A 12,371-nucleotide genomic window follows, 5' to 3' on the forward strand; every position below is an offset into this window, starting at 1 on the left:
GACCGCTGCATTTCTTCGAGCACCTTCTCTAGATCGGGTGCCGTGCTGGCTTGCCGCATTTTGGAAGACAAGTCCTTGATCTGTGCCTGCAGTTGCGCCAGCTCTTGGTTTCGGGCCTGGCTCTCCTCGCTCGCGGGTCGGCTGACTAGGTGTCGTACGTTTGTCGGATGTTGGTCGCGGCGGTGGAGATGGTCGTTCGTTCTGTTTCGACTGCCAGGCCGGTTCTCGTGTTGGAGCTCATCGATGGATCCCACAATAATCGACGCCGGCTGGCGTCTTTGGTCCCTGGTGCGTTCGTCTAACGGAGTAGGCGGGGGCGATGTTTCTTCCAGCCGGGAATGGTGAGGTCGCGAGCTGTGTCGATGGCGCCTAAGCCGGTCAATCCTATTTCGGGTGTCTGCGTTCGCCTCTCCAAGTGCGTTGATCCTCTCGGAGGTTCGTACGTCCTGGTCGTCGAGACGGTCGAGGATGGTTTGCATCAGGCCGTCAAGGTGAGTTCCACCATGGGCAGTAGCCGCGGTGGCCGGAGCGATGCGTACTGGCCTGGTGTTTCTCGGGGCGGCATGCACATGATCGGTTTGCCGGGCCGGGGGTATCTGTCTTGGATTGGCAGCTTCCACCTCGACAGTCTCTGGCTCGGCACGGCGGTGCGGCAGTCTTTGGCCCGGCTCGGCGTTTTCCGTTTCAGCAGTTTCCGGCTCGGCACGTTCTGGATCGACATTCGTGGGCGCGGCGCCTGCTGTCGTTGCTCCAGTGAGGTGTGGTAGCATATTCGTTCGGGCTCTTCTGCGTCCCCACAGGTGCCGCTCCGGAGACAGAACGGGCGCGTCGGGATCCGGGCGTCGGGAGGTGTTCGTTCCCCTGTCGCTGGATGAGTTTGCGTCGGACATGTTGCTTTGGATTCTCCGGGAGACTTCGAAATTTTCAAGGTTGCCAAGAAAGAAGTGCTTCGTATGCCCCACGGTGGGCGCCAATTGTTTGTGCAAGGGGGGAGCAGCTACAATAATGATACGAGATTTTTGGGACGATACGAAACAATTTTCTTTATTAGCTTTTGCGGAAAATCCGAAGTTACAAAGAGAGAAGTCTCGCTGCGGCAGTTATAGACTATCTGCCGAGCTGAGAACCTAATACGAAACAGAAGGGCAAAATCACGAGAAAGAGAGTCGCGGCGGGAATCTCGGGCTAGGGCGAGTTCGGGCGCGACACGATTCTCAGTCTGGTGGATAATAACCTCCGGACCGATCCCTGTTCCAAACAGTGGTTTAATGTATTTATAGTTGCACAGAAACCTAGAAGCTCTTTGTGTCTCCTTGGCGAATGACGGTTTTACCCCTGCGAAGGTACTGGGCCTATTTTTGGGTGAAAGGCTTCATTAATTGACATATCTTGTTTTATGGACCTTCTAATTTGGAAAGGGCAAGGCCCATATCCAACAGAAGTTTTAGCCAAAACCACCAACTTCCCACCAACATTCGCCATTTGACACTCAAAATAATTGAGCTTAGGCAAATAAGATACACCTTCCAGAGGTCTCCAAAACGACTCATCCGGATTATACACCGATACATGTAGATGTCTTGTAATACACAAAGGACTAATACTATACAACAAACCCTCAATCACACAAGACGACTGGTGCCAATATACCGTCAACGGACTTACAAGTCCCCATGACTCCCATGTACCTTGTCTTGGTTCGTAAGCCAAAGACCACAGAAAATCCAAAATGTAGATTCTCTCTTGCATCACCACATACGTCAGAAACCCTCCGTCTACCCTACTAGAGTTGTATTCGTATGGACCAGCAACACTACTCCAAATCCCAGTATCTACATCGAACACCTCGATCCAGTTATCATCTCTCTGCTCGCAACCTCCTATCACATAAATCTTTCTATCGATTACTCCTGCGGCTGGGGAGCTGCGAGCCCTCTGCATTCCAGGGAGCGAGCGACACTGATGAAATCTGCAGTCGATGATGTACACGTTCGATGTGGGATGATTTGGTTCATCGCATCCGCCGATCACATACATATCATATCCGACTGTGACTACAGCAGATCTAGGCTTCATGAGACTCATAGGAGGAAGTGAACTCAGTCGGGAAGAGATCTTTCTTGGAACGTTACGATTGAGAATGTACCAGCTCGGGTTATAACTAACATGAGGGAACCGGATCGAAGCGTAAAGAACCGGTTCGGCGAGGCCGAGTTGCAAGCGCCTTTGGTAGAGTTCCGGTGAAGCGACGACGTGACGAAAGGTTATGGAGAAGAGAGATAGCTTCGGGTAGTAACAACTCTGGACGCGTAAGAGGATGCTTTCGGCGAGTCCTTCCGGGATGGGTAGAAGAATCGGAGCAAGATTCTCTTCTTCTTGATCTTCTTCTTTCGGTTTCTCGTCTTCTTGCGGATTCTTGTTTGGATCGCCGCCGTTAGAGACGTCGTCGGAAGTTTCAGAGATTATAGCCATCGCCGTCGGTGTTGAAGTCTTCAGAAGCAACGAACTAACTGAAAAGGAGAAGACTAAAGTAGAATTTGAAGCTGTTACGTCCGTTTTATGTATTTATAATGAAACCGTATATTTTATAAAGGCGTACGTAAAATAGATATTCTCTCGTTTCATTTTTCTCTTCTTTAAACTCGTTTCCAAAAAGATTATTAAAAAAAATCTATAATATTAACGGAAATATTATAATGACTTTAAAGATTATTAAACCAATTGTGCCAAAGATAAATAAAAAGTCATTAAAATGTCAAAGTCCAGAGAATAAAGTCATTACAACAACGAAATATTATTGAAACTTTTTGTTAACTTAATTTAGTTATTTTCCTAAAATTGGCAATTTACTTTTAACGATTATTATCATTATTCCCCAAAAAAAAATCTTATTATTAATTAATTAATTGTACAATGAAATCTCAGTTTAGTGAAAATTAATTAATTTAATTTAGTTATTTTCCTCTCCTTATTATTTTCCGGTTTGTTTTAGTCCATTTTCACATCTCTGAGCCAAGGGTTTCACATTGCTCATGTACTTGATTGAAACCACAGTGTGAGTCTTTTCAGTGTTAAAAAAAAAAAAATATATTTCGGTTATCCTCTCTATGTATAGCTTTCAAGAGTTTATGTTTTCTCACTTTGATTGTATGCAAAATAAATCCCTTTTGCTTTAATTTGCTTCATCCCCAATCCAAACCATTTGTAGAAGCAGATTAGGTTTCGCTAAATCTGAAGAATTGTATTATATCTCACAAAACAGAAAGAACCAGAAACTAGCAATAAACCAAAGATGCATTATTTCGCAACAAGTCTCGTAAAAGAATCTTAATAAGTACAAAGAGTTGCCTACACAAGGCCTATTCCGTTAAAAGTAATCACATTTTTGTACAAGACTTGAGGCTAGAGAAAATGTCATTTATCATCATCAATATAGTCCATCCATGCACATCAAAGACTAAACATACCTTCAACTGCAAGAAACCATCCCACAGATCATCAAAACGTAACAGAGCAACAAAAATCAATATGAGGCGCGTTCACTGAGCTAAGCACACGCTTCTGTGAATCGACCTTCCCCCAAATCTCACCTCCTTCACGTTTCTCTAACGTAATCTCTATGCACCAAGTGTCTTTGTAAAGAGCGCCAAAAACCATCAACTTCCCACCCAAATTCCCCATTTTACACTCAAAGTAATGGAGGTTAGGCAAACCATGATCTACACCCTTCACAGGAGACCAAACCATTTCATCTGGATCAAACACCACTATTGGATGTTTAAGAACACACCATGGATCAAAGCTATACAACATATCATCAATCACACAACACGACTTATTTCGCCAAAGTTCCATCAACGTAGTTCCACTTTCCCATGACTGCCATATACCTTGTCTTGGTTCGTAAACCAAACCACGTACAGCATCCAAAATGTAAATCCTATCTTGCATCACCACAGACGTCACAAACCCTCCTCCTGGCAAACTTGAATTGCAATCGGATGGATCAGGCACACTACTCCAAGTCCTCTTCTCTACATCGAACACTTCGATCCAATCTTCATCATATCCCTTCTCACGACCTCCGATGACATAAATCTTTCCGTCAACTACTCCGGCTGCTGCACGGTACCGAGGCCTTTTCATACGTGGGAGATAGCCACACGTGTGGAGTCTACAGTCGATGACAAACACAGTTGATACAGGATGATTCAACCCGATCCATCCACCCATCACATACATATTGTACCCGATTGTGACCACAGCAGAGCCAGGATTCATAGGAGGAAGTGAACCGACCTCGCTCAAACCTCGCTCAAGGTTGAGAATGTACCAGCTCGGGAAGTTATTAAGCGGGAATCCGATCAAAGCATAAAGAACCGGAGCACGATTCTCTACTTCTTCTTCTTGAACGTCTTCTTCGTTAGGGTTCTTGTTTTGATTCTCTTCTTCGTCTTCTTCGTCTTCTTCTGTTGGGTTCTTGTGGAGTTCTTCGGGTTTCTTGCTTGGATCGCCGCCGATAGAGCCGTCTTCGGAAGTTTCAGAGATTATAGCCATCGCCGTCGGTGTGACGTCTTCAGCAAGGAATTAACTACTGAAAGCGTGACTAAGAAGATTTTTGAAAGAAGCTGTTTGTGTATTTATAATGAAACCATAAAATGAGCCGTAAAGAAATAATATTCTCTAGTTTTATGGATTCAGAAACTACGTTATAAAAAGATTAATCATTTTTATTTTCTTAAAATTTTAATACATTATCATTTAATTGTTTAATATATTCCTTTTTCCATTTAGGGTTTCACTTTTTCTTACAATTTGTAAATAATAAAAAATCACTCTGTTCTCAAATAGCTTAGACAAATGTTGAATTCAAATGCTTTGTTCGTCGTAGATTTTTAGCGATTGTACTCTATGAATAAAAATGTAACAGTAATTAATTTTTTTTGGTCATTGGTAAAAGTCTTAACTAAATTAAAGGTTTAGTTTTCTTTATTAATTTATTTACCATTAGTTATGAAGTTTGATTTTCTAAACAAGGATTTTGCTAATTAATGAAAGCAAACTGAGAATGTTAACGTGATATATGTATCCCATATGTGAAAAACAAAATTGTCAAATCATATATCTTGAAGTTATAGAGTTGTTAATTAATGGAACCACATATGACATATATATCATGTTTTCAAGTGCTACGAAGAGTTAAATCTTGTTCGTCGTAATTATATGTTAATAATCAATATACCAATTTTAAACAAAAAATAATCAAACTGACATATGTATATACGTTTTAAATTTTAATCTATAAGACTACTAGCAGTTGACCCGCGCGATTTATAATTTTGTTTTGTTGATTTTTTATTCATATTGTGATATTTTATTATTTTTTAATTGATTTTCAAAAAATGTTATAAGTATTTTCTCTTTAATTATTATCTTTCAATACTCAAATTTGGATTAAAAGCATTTGATTCAATTTATGAAATATCATTTTTTTTTCTTTTTGATCATGTTATAAACTAATATTTCACTTTCATATTATTTTTCCTCTTTATAATTTTTTATATACAATTACATAAATGTTGTTTTAGTCTACCATAAATTTAAATTTTACTTTCATTCTAAAACTCAGTAACATATTTAAAATATTAAATTATGATCAATTTAAAATGAAAGTTGAATTATATTATTACCACTAATAAAAAAAATTAAAGTATTGTTTTTCTTATTTTAACATTTCATTTTTTACATAATTTATTTTATGTATATAAACTTTCTATTAATTAAATAAGTAACATAAATATGCACTAAATGAATGTTTTAAATTTATTTTAATGTTTAAACAAAAATGTGGCTTAGGTGGCATAATGAGAAGAGAGAAAAAACTAACTTTATATATATAGATAACCAATTTTCACAAAGATAAAGTCTTAAAATGTCAACGTCTAATACAACGAGTCTCAAATCAAACATATAGTCATTACAACAAGGAAATACTAAAGAAGAGATTGTTATATAAACTTTATTCAGATATTTTCCTACTACATTACAAAAAAAGAAAAAAAAAACTTCCTGTAATTAATACAACTATGATATTATCATTATTTTTTTACAAAATCGTATTAAGTTTACAATGTATTGTATTAAATTTATTATTTTATAATAAATTGTTAGAAAATGAATAGCAAATATAAATTAACATACGTAAAACTTTAAATAGCTCTAATAAACACAATAACGGTGAGCATAATTATATTGTATTTGTCTTCGTAAGGTAAGTAAAGCATGTAGCTATTATAAGGTCATGCATTATAAGATTAAGTTAATGCATAGAAGGAGGTTGGCGAATGCAGTCACTTGCACAAGCATATAAATTACGAGAACACCTCCGACTATCTCTGAAACAGCAATAACACACATCTGATCCGTGGCCGTGATGCCTTGGACATCTTTCAACAAGGCACACTGATGAACCTAACTTGTTCGATTCAACACCTTTTCCTCCATTTACAGCTATAAAATCAAGAAAACAAAAAAGTATTAAAAGTTTAAGAAACGTGATCATGATGAACGTTTTTGTGATATATTATTGTTAATTATTTATTTGTTACTTTTAATGATTTGAAAGTCGAACCTGTCTTGCTGTTGCTGGCGTCAAGACTTTGTGTTTTCCCAGCTATATATATGTATAAGAAAAATAAATTAGAAGTTAGAAATTAAGATTATGGATATAAGAATATGATCATTACGAAGGTGATGATAGTAAGCAAATGAGAAAACGATTATTTATATATACGCATAGTTTCATAAAACATACATCCATGTAGAGGAGCGAGAGAAATTGCGATGATGAAAAGGATCGCATAATGTGATGATGACATTTCTTGTGAAGATTTCTCAAAAACAATTTTCGTTTTTTTTTTGGTTTTTTGTTGTTGTTGTTTTTTTTTTTTTTTTGGTTATTTTTTGTTATTTCCTTTTTTTGGTTTTTTAATGGTTGAAAACTTGAAATCCTTGCATACACTTGGTTTAAATAGATAATTTGTATGTAATTATTAGTGCATGTCTCGTATGGTGATCCGTAAATAACTGCTATATTGGTTTTATTAGTTTTTTATTCATTCCTATTCCTTGGTAAAATTAGTGACCTACATCGCACATGAATCTTCCTTAGTAAAATCCACACATGATTTTTCACTATTTTATAAATATAAATTGTTCCACTTTAATTTGCTCCAGCTTTCTTACGGATTGACTAAGGAGGATTCATGTGTATGTGGAACACTTCAGAAATATATTTACTATTCTAAAAATATACAAAGATGGTTTTTAGTGGCACACAAGATTAAGACTCAAATCCAACTAGTATTTGGTCTTAACTTTTGTAATCCGAGCCTATACAGTGGTTAGGTGACCTTGTTTTATCAAATAGACACTTAAGTTAAGTACGTATATACATTTGAAATCATTTAAGACGTAACATAACCAAAAAAAAAAAAGAGAAGAAAAGAGATTTCTAGGTACACACGTTGAAGATTTACATTAATACGAAAAATTTGATCGCATTCATACCAAAATCTGAAAAGGGTACCATAGGGGTTGTTAGTGGCTCCATACTAATATTCCAGTTTTGCTGATTCGTGTAAAATTAAGTATGATAATTTATGAAAGTACAGTGTGCATGCTTTTTCGTAATTTCTATATGTTCTTGGTTTTTTCCTAATATCTACATGTACTTCTTGATTTTTCTTGATTTCAAGTTCTTATTTACTCTTTTGGTTACGTTTAGGTTTTAGTAAGTACTAATAGCTAGAGTCTAGATTAACTATAGAAAATACGTTGTTGATGTCAAAGGTTCTGACAAATAACTTTAACGGTTCTTGACTTATATTGCTTGAAATTGCTTAATCAGGATTTCCAAAAATACTATGTACATTATCACCTTTCCATAAATAAAGTTGAAAGTAAAGAGTAAGATTTATAACAATAGTTCAAGAATTGTATAGATGGAAAACATAAGATATACTTTTTAAGTCACCATAGGAAAATTTTAGAAGATCATAAACTATTTATTTATTATATAAAGCATCATAATGCTCTTAGACAGACCAAGGAAACATGTTTCCCTGAATCGACAAGGTTAATTAGAGTAGAGAGATGTATTTACAGCATCAACAAGATTACTTATTAATTATTTAGATACTTAGATATTTGGGTGCTGCTTAGTGTTTCTCTGTAACTCTTTTACTAGATGTTGAGATCGAAGTCGTGCTTGATCCAAGTCCATTCACCATTAATGTCCCTGTATCTCTCATAGAACATCACGTCCCTAGTGCGTGTAACCGCTAATGCTGTCGTACTAGTTGTTCCAAAACGTTGCATTCCAAGCTGAATCGAAATGAATAAAGAAAGAGATTAACTAACTAATTAATGATGGTAGGAGAATATTGGATCATAGAAACATTATATCAATTTTCTTACTTCAGGGTTAGGATGCTCAATCGTATTTGCGAAAAACACCCCGGGGGTAATTGCTCTCCTAGCAATCTCCTTAACATCTGGTAGTTGATCATTTCCTAACACACCAATAATATGATTAAAATGGTCTCTCATGCGTAAAGCCTGCAGAAAAAAAAAAAAGAGGGTTTAAAAGAGCTACAACATATACGAAAAGGAAACAAGACACTATTAACTTGATTACCCTGACAGAGTTTGCGGAGTCGAGACCACCGTCAGGAGAAACTGTGTGCAGACCAAACGGAACGTGTTCTATCATCATGTTATGAGCCTGATGCTCATCTTGATCAGGCTTCCTCATATGAACCATTGAATTGGAATTCATGTCCGCGAGTATAAGGCTATAGGACAACCCAGTTTGTTTATCCACGTCACGCTGTGCTACTTGCACGGCAAAGTCCTGTGGACTCATATTGCCCTGCAACCAAAACAGAGAGTTCTGTGGATATCTAATATGTTTTGTATAAAAATATGCAAACAACAAAAAGAAATGAAACAAACCTCCAAGAATTCATGGGGATACAACTCGCAGCCGCTGTCTGGAACAACGTGGTCTAGCAACAACGCTTTACTCATGAGAAAAGCAACACGGCCTCCTCGAGATATAGCCAACCACGTTCCGTTGTTATCTGCACTCCGACCACTCAAAATCTGGCCATTCCACGACGCCTCATTTATGACCCTGTTAATCCCATCAGACAGAAAAATATTAAAAGAGTCATGCATATGACCCTGTTGATCATTAACGTACCAAGAAAGTTAAACGTCGAATCAAATATTAGACTTGCCTGTTTCCCCAGTTGTCTCTGTTCATCAGCAACACCAGTTGGTTGTTGCCTTCCTCTGCCCAGTTGAATCCTACGATCCCCATTTTCTTGAAAAGAAGATTTAAGTTTGCTTTACAATTTGAATCTTTTGCTCTGTGTTGTTTCTTTTGTTGTGATGTTTTGAGTTGTGAACCCCATCTCTGTTTTTATAGCAGAGAGATGATGATCTCTGCTCTGCTTTTTTCCTTTACTTGTTCTTCTTCCCAACGTAACCACTAAGTCTACGCGCTTAAGAGCTTCTTTATCCAAATTTGGATATAGCCTTTTGCTGTTGTCTCTCACTATCATACTCTCTAGTCTCTTCCCCCATTGAGTAAACCCATGAGCCGTGTCTTGGTGTGTGTGGTGCATTTTACTTTTATAGATATGTAAAACAAAACAAAGTGGTTTTTCTAGTCGCACGTATGAGCTATTGTAAGTAAAAGGGAAGATGCAGAGTTTCTTCATTTTCAACATTATTCTACATTTGCTCTATAGATTTTTGGGTGTTGAAAAGATTGAGTGATGGTCGAGTCATGTGTATGGTGGAAACGATCAAGAATTAAAAATTTTACTATACTAAGAATATACAAGAAGTGCTTTCTAGAAGATAACACAAGTTTTGGAACTTAAATCCAAACTATTCTTTGGTCTTAGCTAGCTTTGGTGGTGTCGTAGTTTCGATTCTAGTGCTGTTTATGTGTTATGTGCAACAGTTTAGAAAATACCTCTTTTGAAATAAATTGAAACGAACACGTTAAAGAAAACACGATGGAGACGATGAGGTGGCAGTTATGGCCATTTTTGTTAATTTGATGTATCAATGTCCAATACTAAGACACATCCAAATATAATCTCTTAAACTATAAAAGAACTCGATAATATTAATATAAATTTAATATAGAACCATTTTAAATCGAATATTAGAATAAATATGATAATCATCTATAAAAAATTTCAAACCCTTTAAACTACCTATATATATACATATGTACATGCATGGTACTTTATAGATTAACACAGCTATAGAGGATAAATTAGTGAAACAATATATTGAATATCAAGAAAAATTAATGAACCACAAGGAGATACATTTTTTTTTTTGTTTTGTGAATAACATCTTGTTTTTACCTGAAGGAAATACATATTACAAAGTAACATCCGACATTGAGAAATATTTCATTATTTTCTCTTTCACTTTGTTCATGTCCACTCTAAACATATTTCGATCAAACATAAACATGAGATTCTTATAAACCTTACTTTTCAACAACCTAAAAGATTGTTGTTACAAATAAAATACATAAAAGGAATTTATAAACTGAGGGATCACGCATAAGGAATCAAACAATTTATGAGAAACAGAAAAATTAAGAAATAATAACAAATATATAATACGAAATCATGAAAAGATTGAAATAAAAGTATTACCTAGAGAGAAATGCGTCTGCAATTTTTGGACTACAATAAAAGTAGAAGAAGACAATAGATATTTTTTAAGTACTTATAGATGGTTAATAAGGTTATGATGGTTTACACCGATAGGGTGGGAGTTAGAAAAAAAAAAGAGAACATGGGCATTAAGTTTTCTCATGATCGTGTTCGTGGATGGTAACTTGAAATTTTTTCTTTGTTATGGATAATCAAAAGTAAACAACTTTATATATTTTGCACCGAAAATATTTTATTGAGTTGCCATGCAAATAGAAGTTAGTTTTATTAGACAATATAACTGATTATTTTTTTAACGTGTTCATCTTTTTGAAAGAAAAAATATTTAAGTTACTTTTTAAATACAATTTGCTATTAATTGATGAAATGTCACAATTTAATTGGTCAAGTGACTTGTGCTTTATAATAATCATATCATATATATAAAAGTAAGGTTTCACTCTCTCCTTATTGGTGGAAAAATATTTAAGGCTTTCATTTTTAAAAAAATAAAAAATAAATAAATGTTTATGACAATCAATCAATACAAAATTTAATTACACTATAAGTTATAATCAAATGGCAAAGAAAATGAAAGGACTTAATCATATATCATTCAACAAAATAAATAAATAAATTAATGTTTATGACAATAATTCAATACAAAATTTAATTACACTATAAGTTATGATCAAATCGCAAAGAAAATGAAAGGACTTAATCATATATCATACAAACAAATTTTATAAGCCTTATTGGTGGAAAATTATTTAAAATCATATATATAAAAGTAAGGTTTCACTCTCTTTATTGTTCCATTTTTTATTTATTTTAAAAATATAATATTTATTTTTAACCAAAAAAACACATTTAATCATATACATTAATTCATACTTTAAATTCACACTTTACTACTAAAATGAAACTGAAAATTATATAAATTTCCAAAGACTATTGGTTTTCTTTATTGAATTCCAATTAAACACACTATAAATTATAATTACAACTCCTCTAATTTAATTATTTTAAAAATGTAAATTACATCACTTCTTATCATATAAATAGCCATTCTCACATCCTTCTCTACCATATCTCATATCTTCATTATTCTCTTTGTTTTTTTTTTAAAGTTCTTGCATGGGGTGAAAACTCATTTAAAATATCATTGTAAGAGTTTGATTAATTATTTAGTTTAAACTTTTGTTTTCAATTTAATTTATTTTTTGTTTTTATGTATTTCTTTATGTCTTCATTGTTTTTTTATATTTTTAAATGTAATACATATGTATAATAATATTTTATGGTTATAAGAAAATCAAGCTAAAGAAACCATCTTCATTCTTTTACTTTGGATGTTTGTTTCTTTCTCACATATTCATGTATATTTAATTTATTTACAAAAGTATGTAATTTTTTAACAAAATAAACTTTTTGTTATATAATTATCAAACCAATTTGTAAGACATTCTTTTAAGAATAATGATCCTTATATTTAGTTTGTGATTCAACATGTAATAATACAAAGAATATTATAATTTGTTTTAACTTTGAATTTTATACTTGATTTCCTATCTAAAAAACAATTTGATATTCCATTTTCTATCTATTATATATACTACA

The 12,371-nt window shown here is 34.6% G+C and overlaps 4 protein-coding genes across 5 annotated transcripts; all 4 read right to left on the minus strand.

The window, feature by feature from the left end:
- Positions 1–1,329: 1,329 nt before the first annotated feature.
- LOC17889510 (putative F-box/kelch-repeat protein At2g29780) lies at positions 1,330–2,472 on the minus strand. The gene has a single exon (XM_023784609.1). The coding sequence runs from the start codon at positions 2,470–2,472 to the stop codon at positions 1,330–1,332; it is 1,143 nt and encodes a 380-aa protein (XP_023640377.1).
- Positions 2,473–3,498: 1,026 nt separating this feature from the next.
- LOC17890116 (putative F-box/kelch-repeat protein At2g29780) lies at positions 3,499–4,557 on the minus strand. Of its 2 annotated transcripts, XM_023785134.1 has the most exons (2): positions 3,726–4,557; positions 3,499–3,632 (listed from the first exon to the last, which is right to left on the minus strand). In XM_023785134.1, exons 1-2 carry the CDS (start codon positions 4,555–4,557, stop codon positions 3,499–3,501), a joined length of 966 nt encoding a protein of 321 aa, XP_023640902.1. The 2 variants fall into 2 exon arrangements, with proteins under 2 accessions (XP_023640902.1, XP_006295478.1); XM_006295416.1 differs by having other exon boundaries at positions 3,499–4,557.
- Positions 4,558–6,295: 1,738 nt separating this feature from the next.
- LOC111831243 (EMBRYO SURROUNDING FACTOR 1-like protein 6) lies at positions 6,296–6,921 on the minus strand. The gene is made up of 3 exons (XM_023785233.1): positions 6,815–6,921; positions 6,632–6,673; positions 6,296–6,510 (listed from the first exon to the last, which is right to left on the minus strand). Exons 1-3 carry the CDS (start codon positions 6,876–6,878, stop codon positions 6,320–6,322), a joined length of 297 nt encoding a protein of 98 aa, XP_023641001.1. The 5' UTR covers positions 6,879–6,921; the 3' UTR covers positions 6,296–6,319.
- A 1,323-nt stretch (positions 6,922–8,244) lies between these two features.
- Positions 8,245–9,385, minus strand: LOC17887675. The gene is made up of 5 exons (XM_006296280.1): positions 9,303–9,385; positions 9,016–9,196; positions 8,699–8,932; positions 8,479–8,619; positions 8,245–8,385 (listed from the first exon to the last, which is right to left on the minus strand). The coding sequence occupies exons 1-5, from the start codon at positions 9,383–9,385 to the stop codon at positions 8,245–8,247; spliced, it is 780 nt and encodes a 259-aa protein (XP_006296342.1).
- Positions 9,386–12,371: the final 2,986 nt, after the last annotated feature.

This window comes from Capsella rubella, unplaced genomic scaffold (genome assembly GCF_000375325.1).
Source record: "Capsella rubella cultivar Monte Gargano unplaced genomic scaffold, Caprub1_0 scaffold_4, whole genome shotgun sequence".
NCBI lineage: Eukaryota > Viridiplantae > Streptophyta > Magnoliopsida > Brassicales > Brassicaceae > Capsella > Capsella rubella.

Coding starts and splice junctions, on each gene's coding strand:
- LOC17889510 (XM_023784609.1), bottom strand. CDS start 2,472: ATGGCTATAATCTCTGAAACTTCCGACGACGTCTCTAACGGCGGCGAT.
- LOC17890116 (XM_006295416.1), bottom strand. CDS start 4,557: ATGGCTATAATCTCTGAAACTTCCGAAGACGGCTCTATCGGCGGCGAT.
- LOC111831243 (XM_023785233.1), bottom strand. CDS start 6,878: ATGTCATCATCACATTATGCGATCCTTTTCATCATCGCAATTTCTCTC. Junction 6,674..6,814: donor TCTCGCTCCTCTACATGGAT/GTATGTTTTATG, acceptor ACATATATATAG/CTGGGAAAACACAAAGTCTT. Junction 6,511..6,631: donor CGCCAGCAACAGCAAGACAG/GTTCGACTTTCA, acceptor TTGATTTTATAG/CTGTAAATGGAGGAAAAGGT.
- LOC17887675 (XM_006296280.1), bottom strand. CDS start 9,385: ATGGGGATCGTAGGATTCAACTGGGCAGAGGAAGGCAACAACCAACTG. Junction 8,933..9,015: donor ATCCCCATGAATTCTTGGAG/GTTTGTTTCATT, acceptor TTTTGGTTGCAG/GGCAATATGAGTCCACAGGA. Junction 8,620..8,698: donor ACTCCGCAAACTCTGTCAGG/GTAATCAAGTTA, acceptor TTTTTTCTGCAG/GCTTTACGCATGAGAGACCA.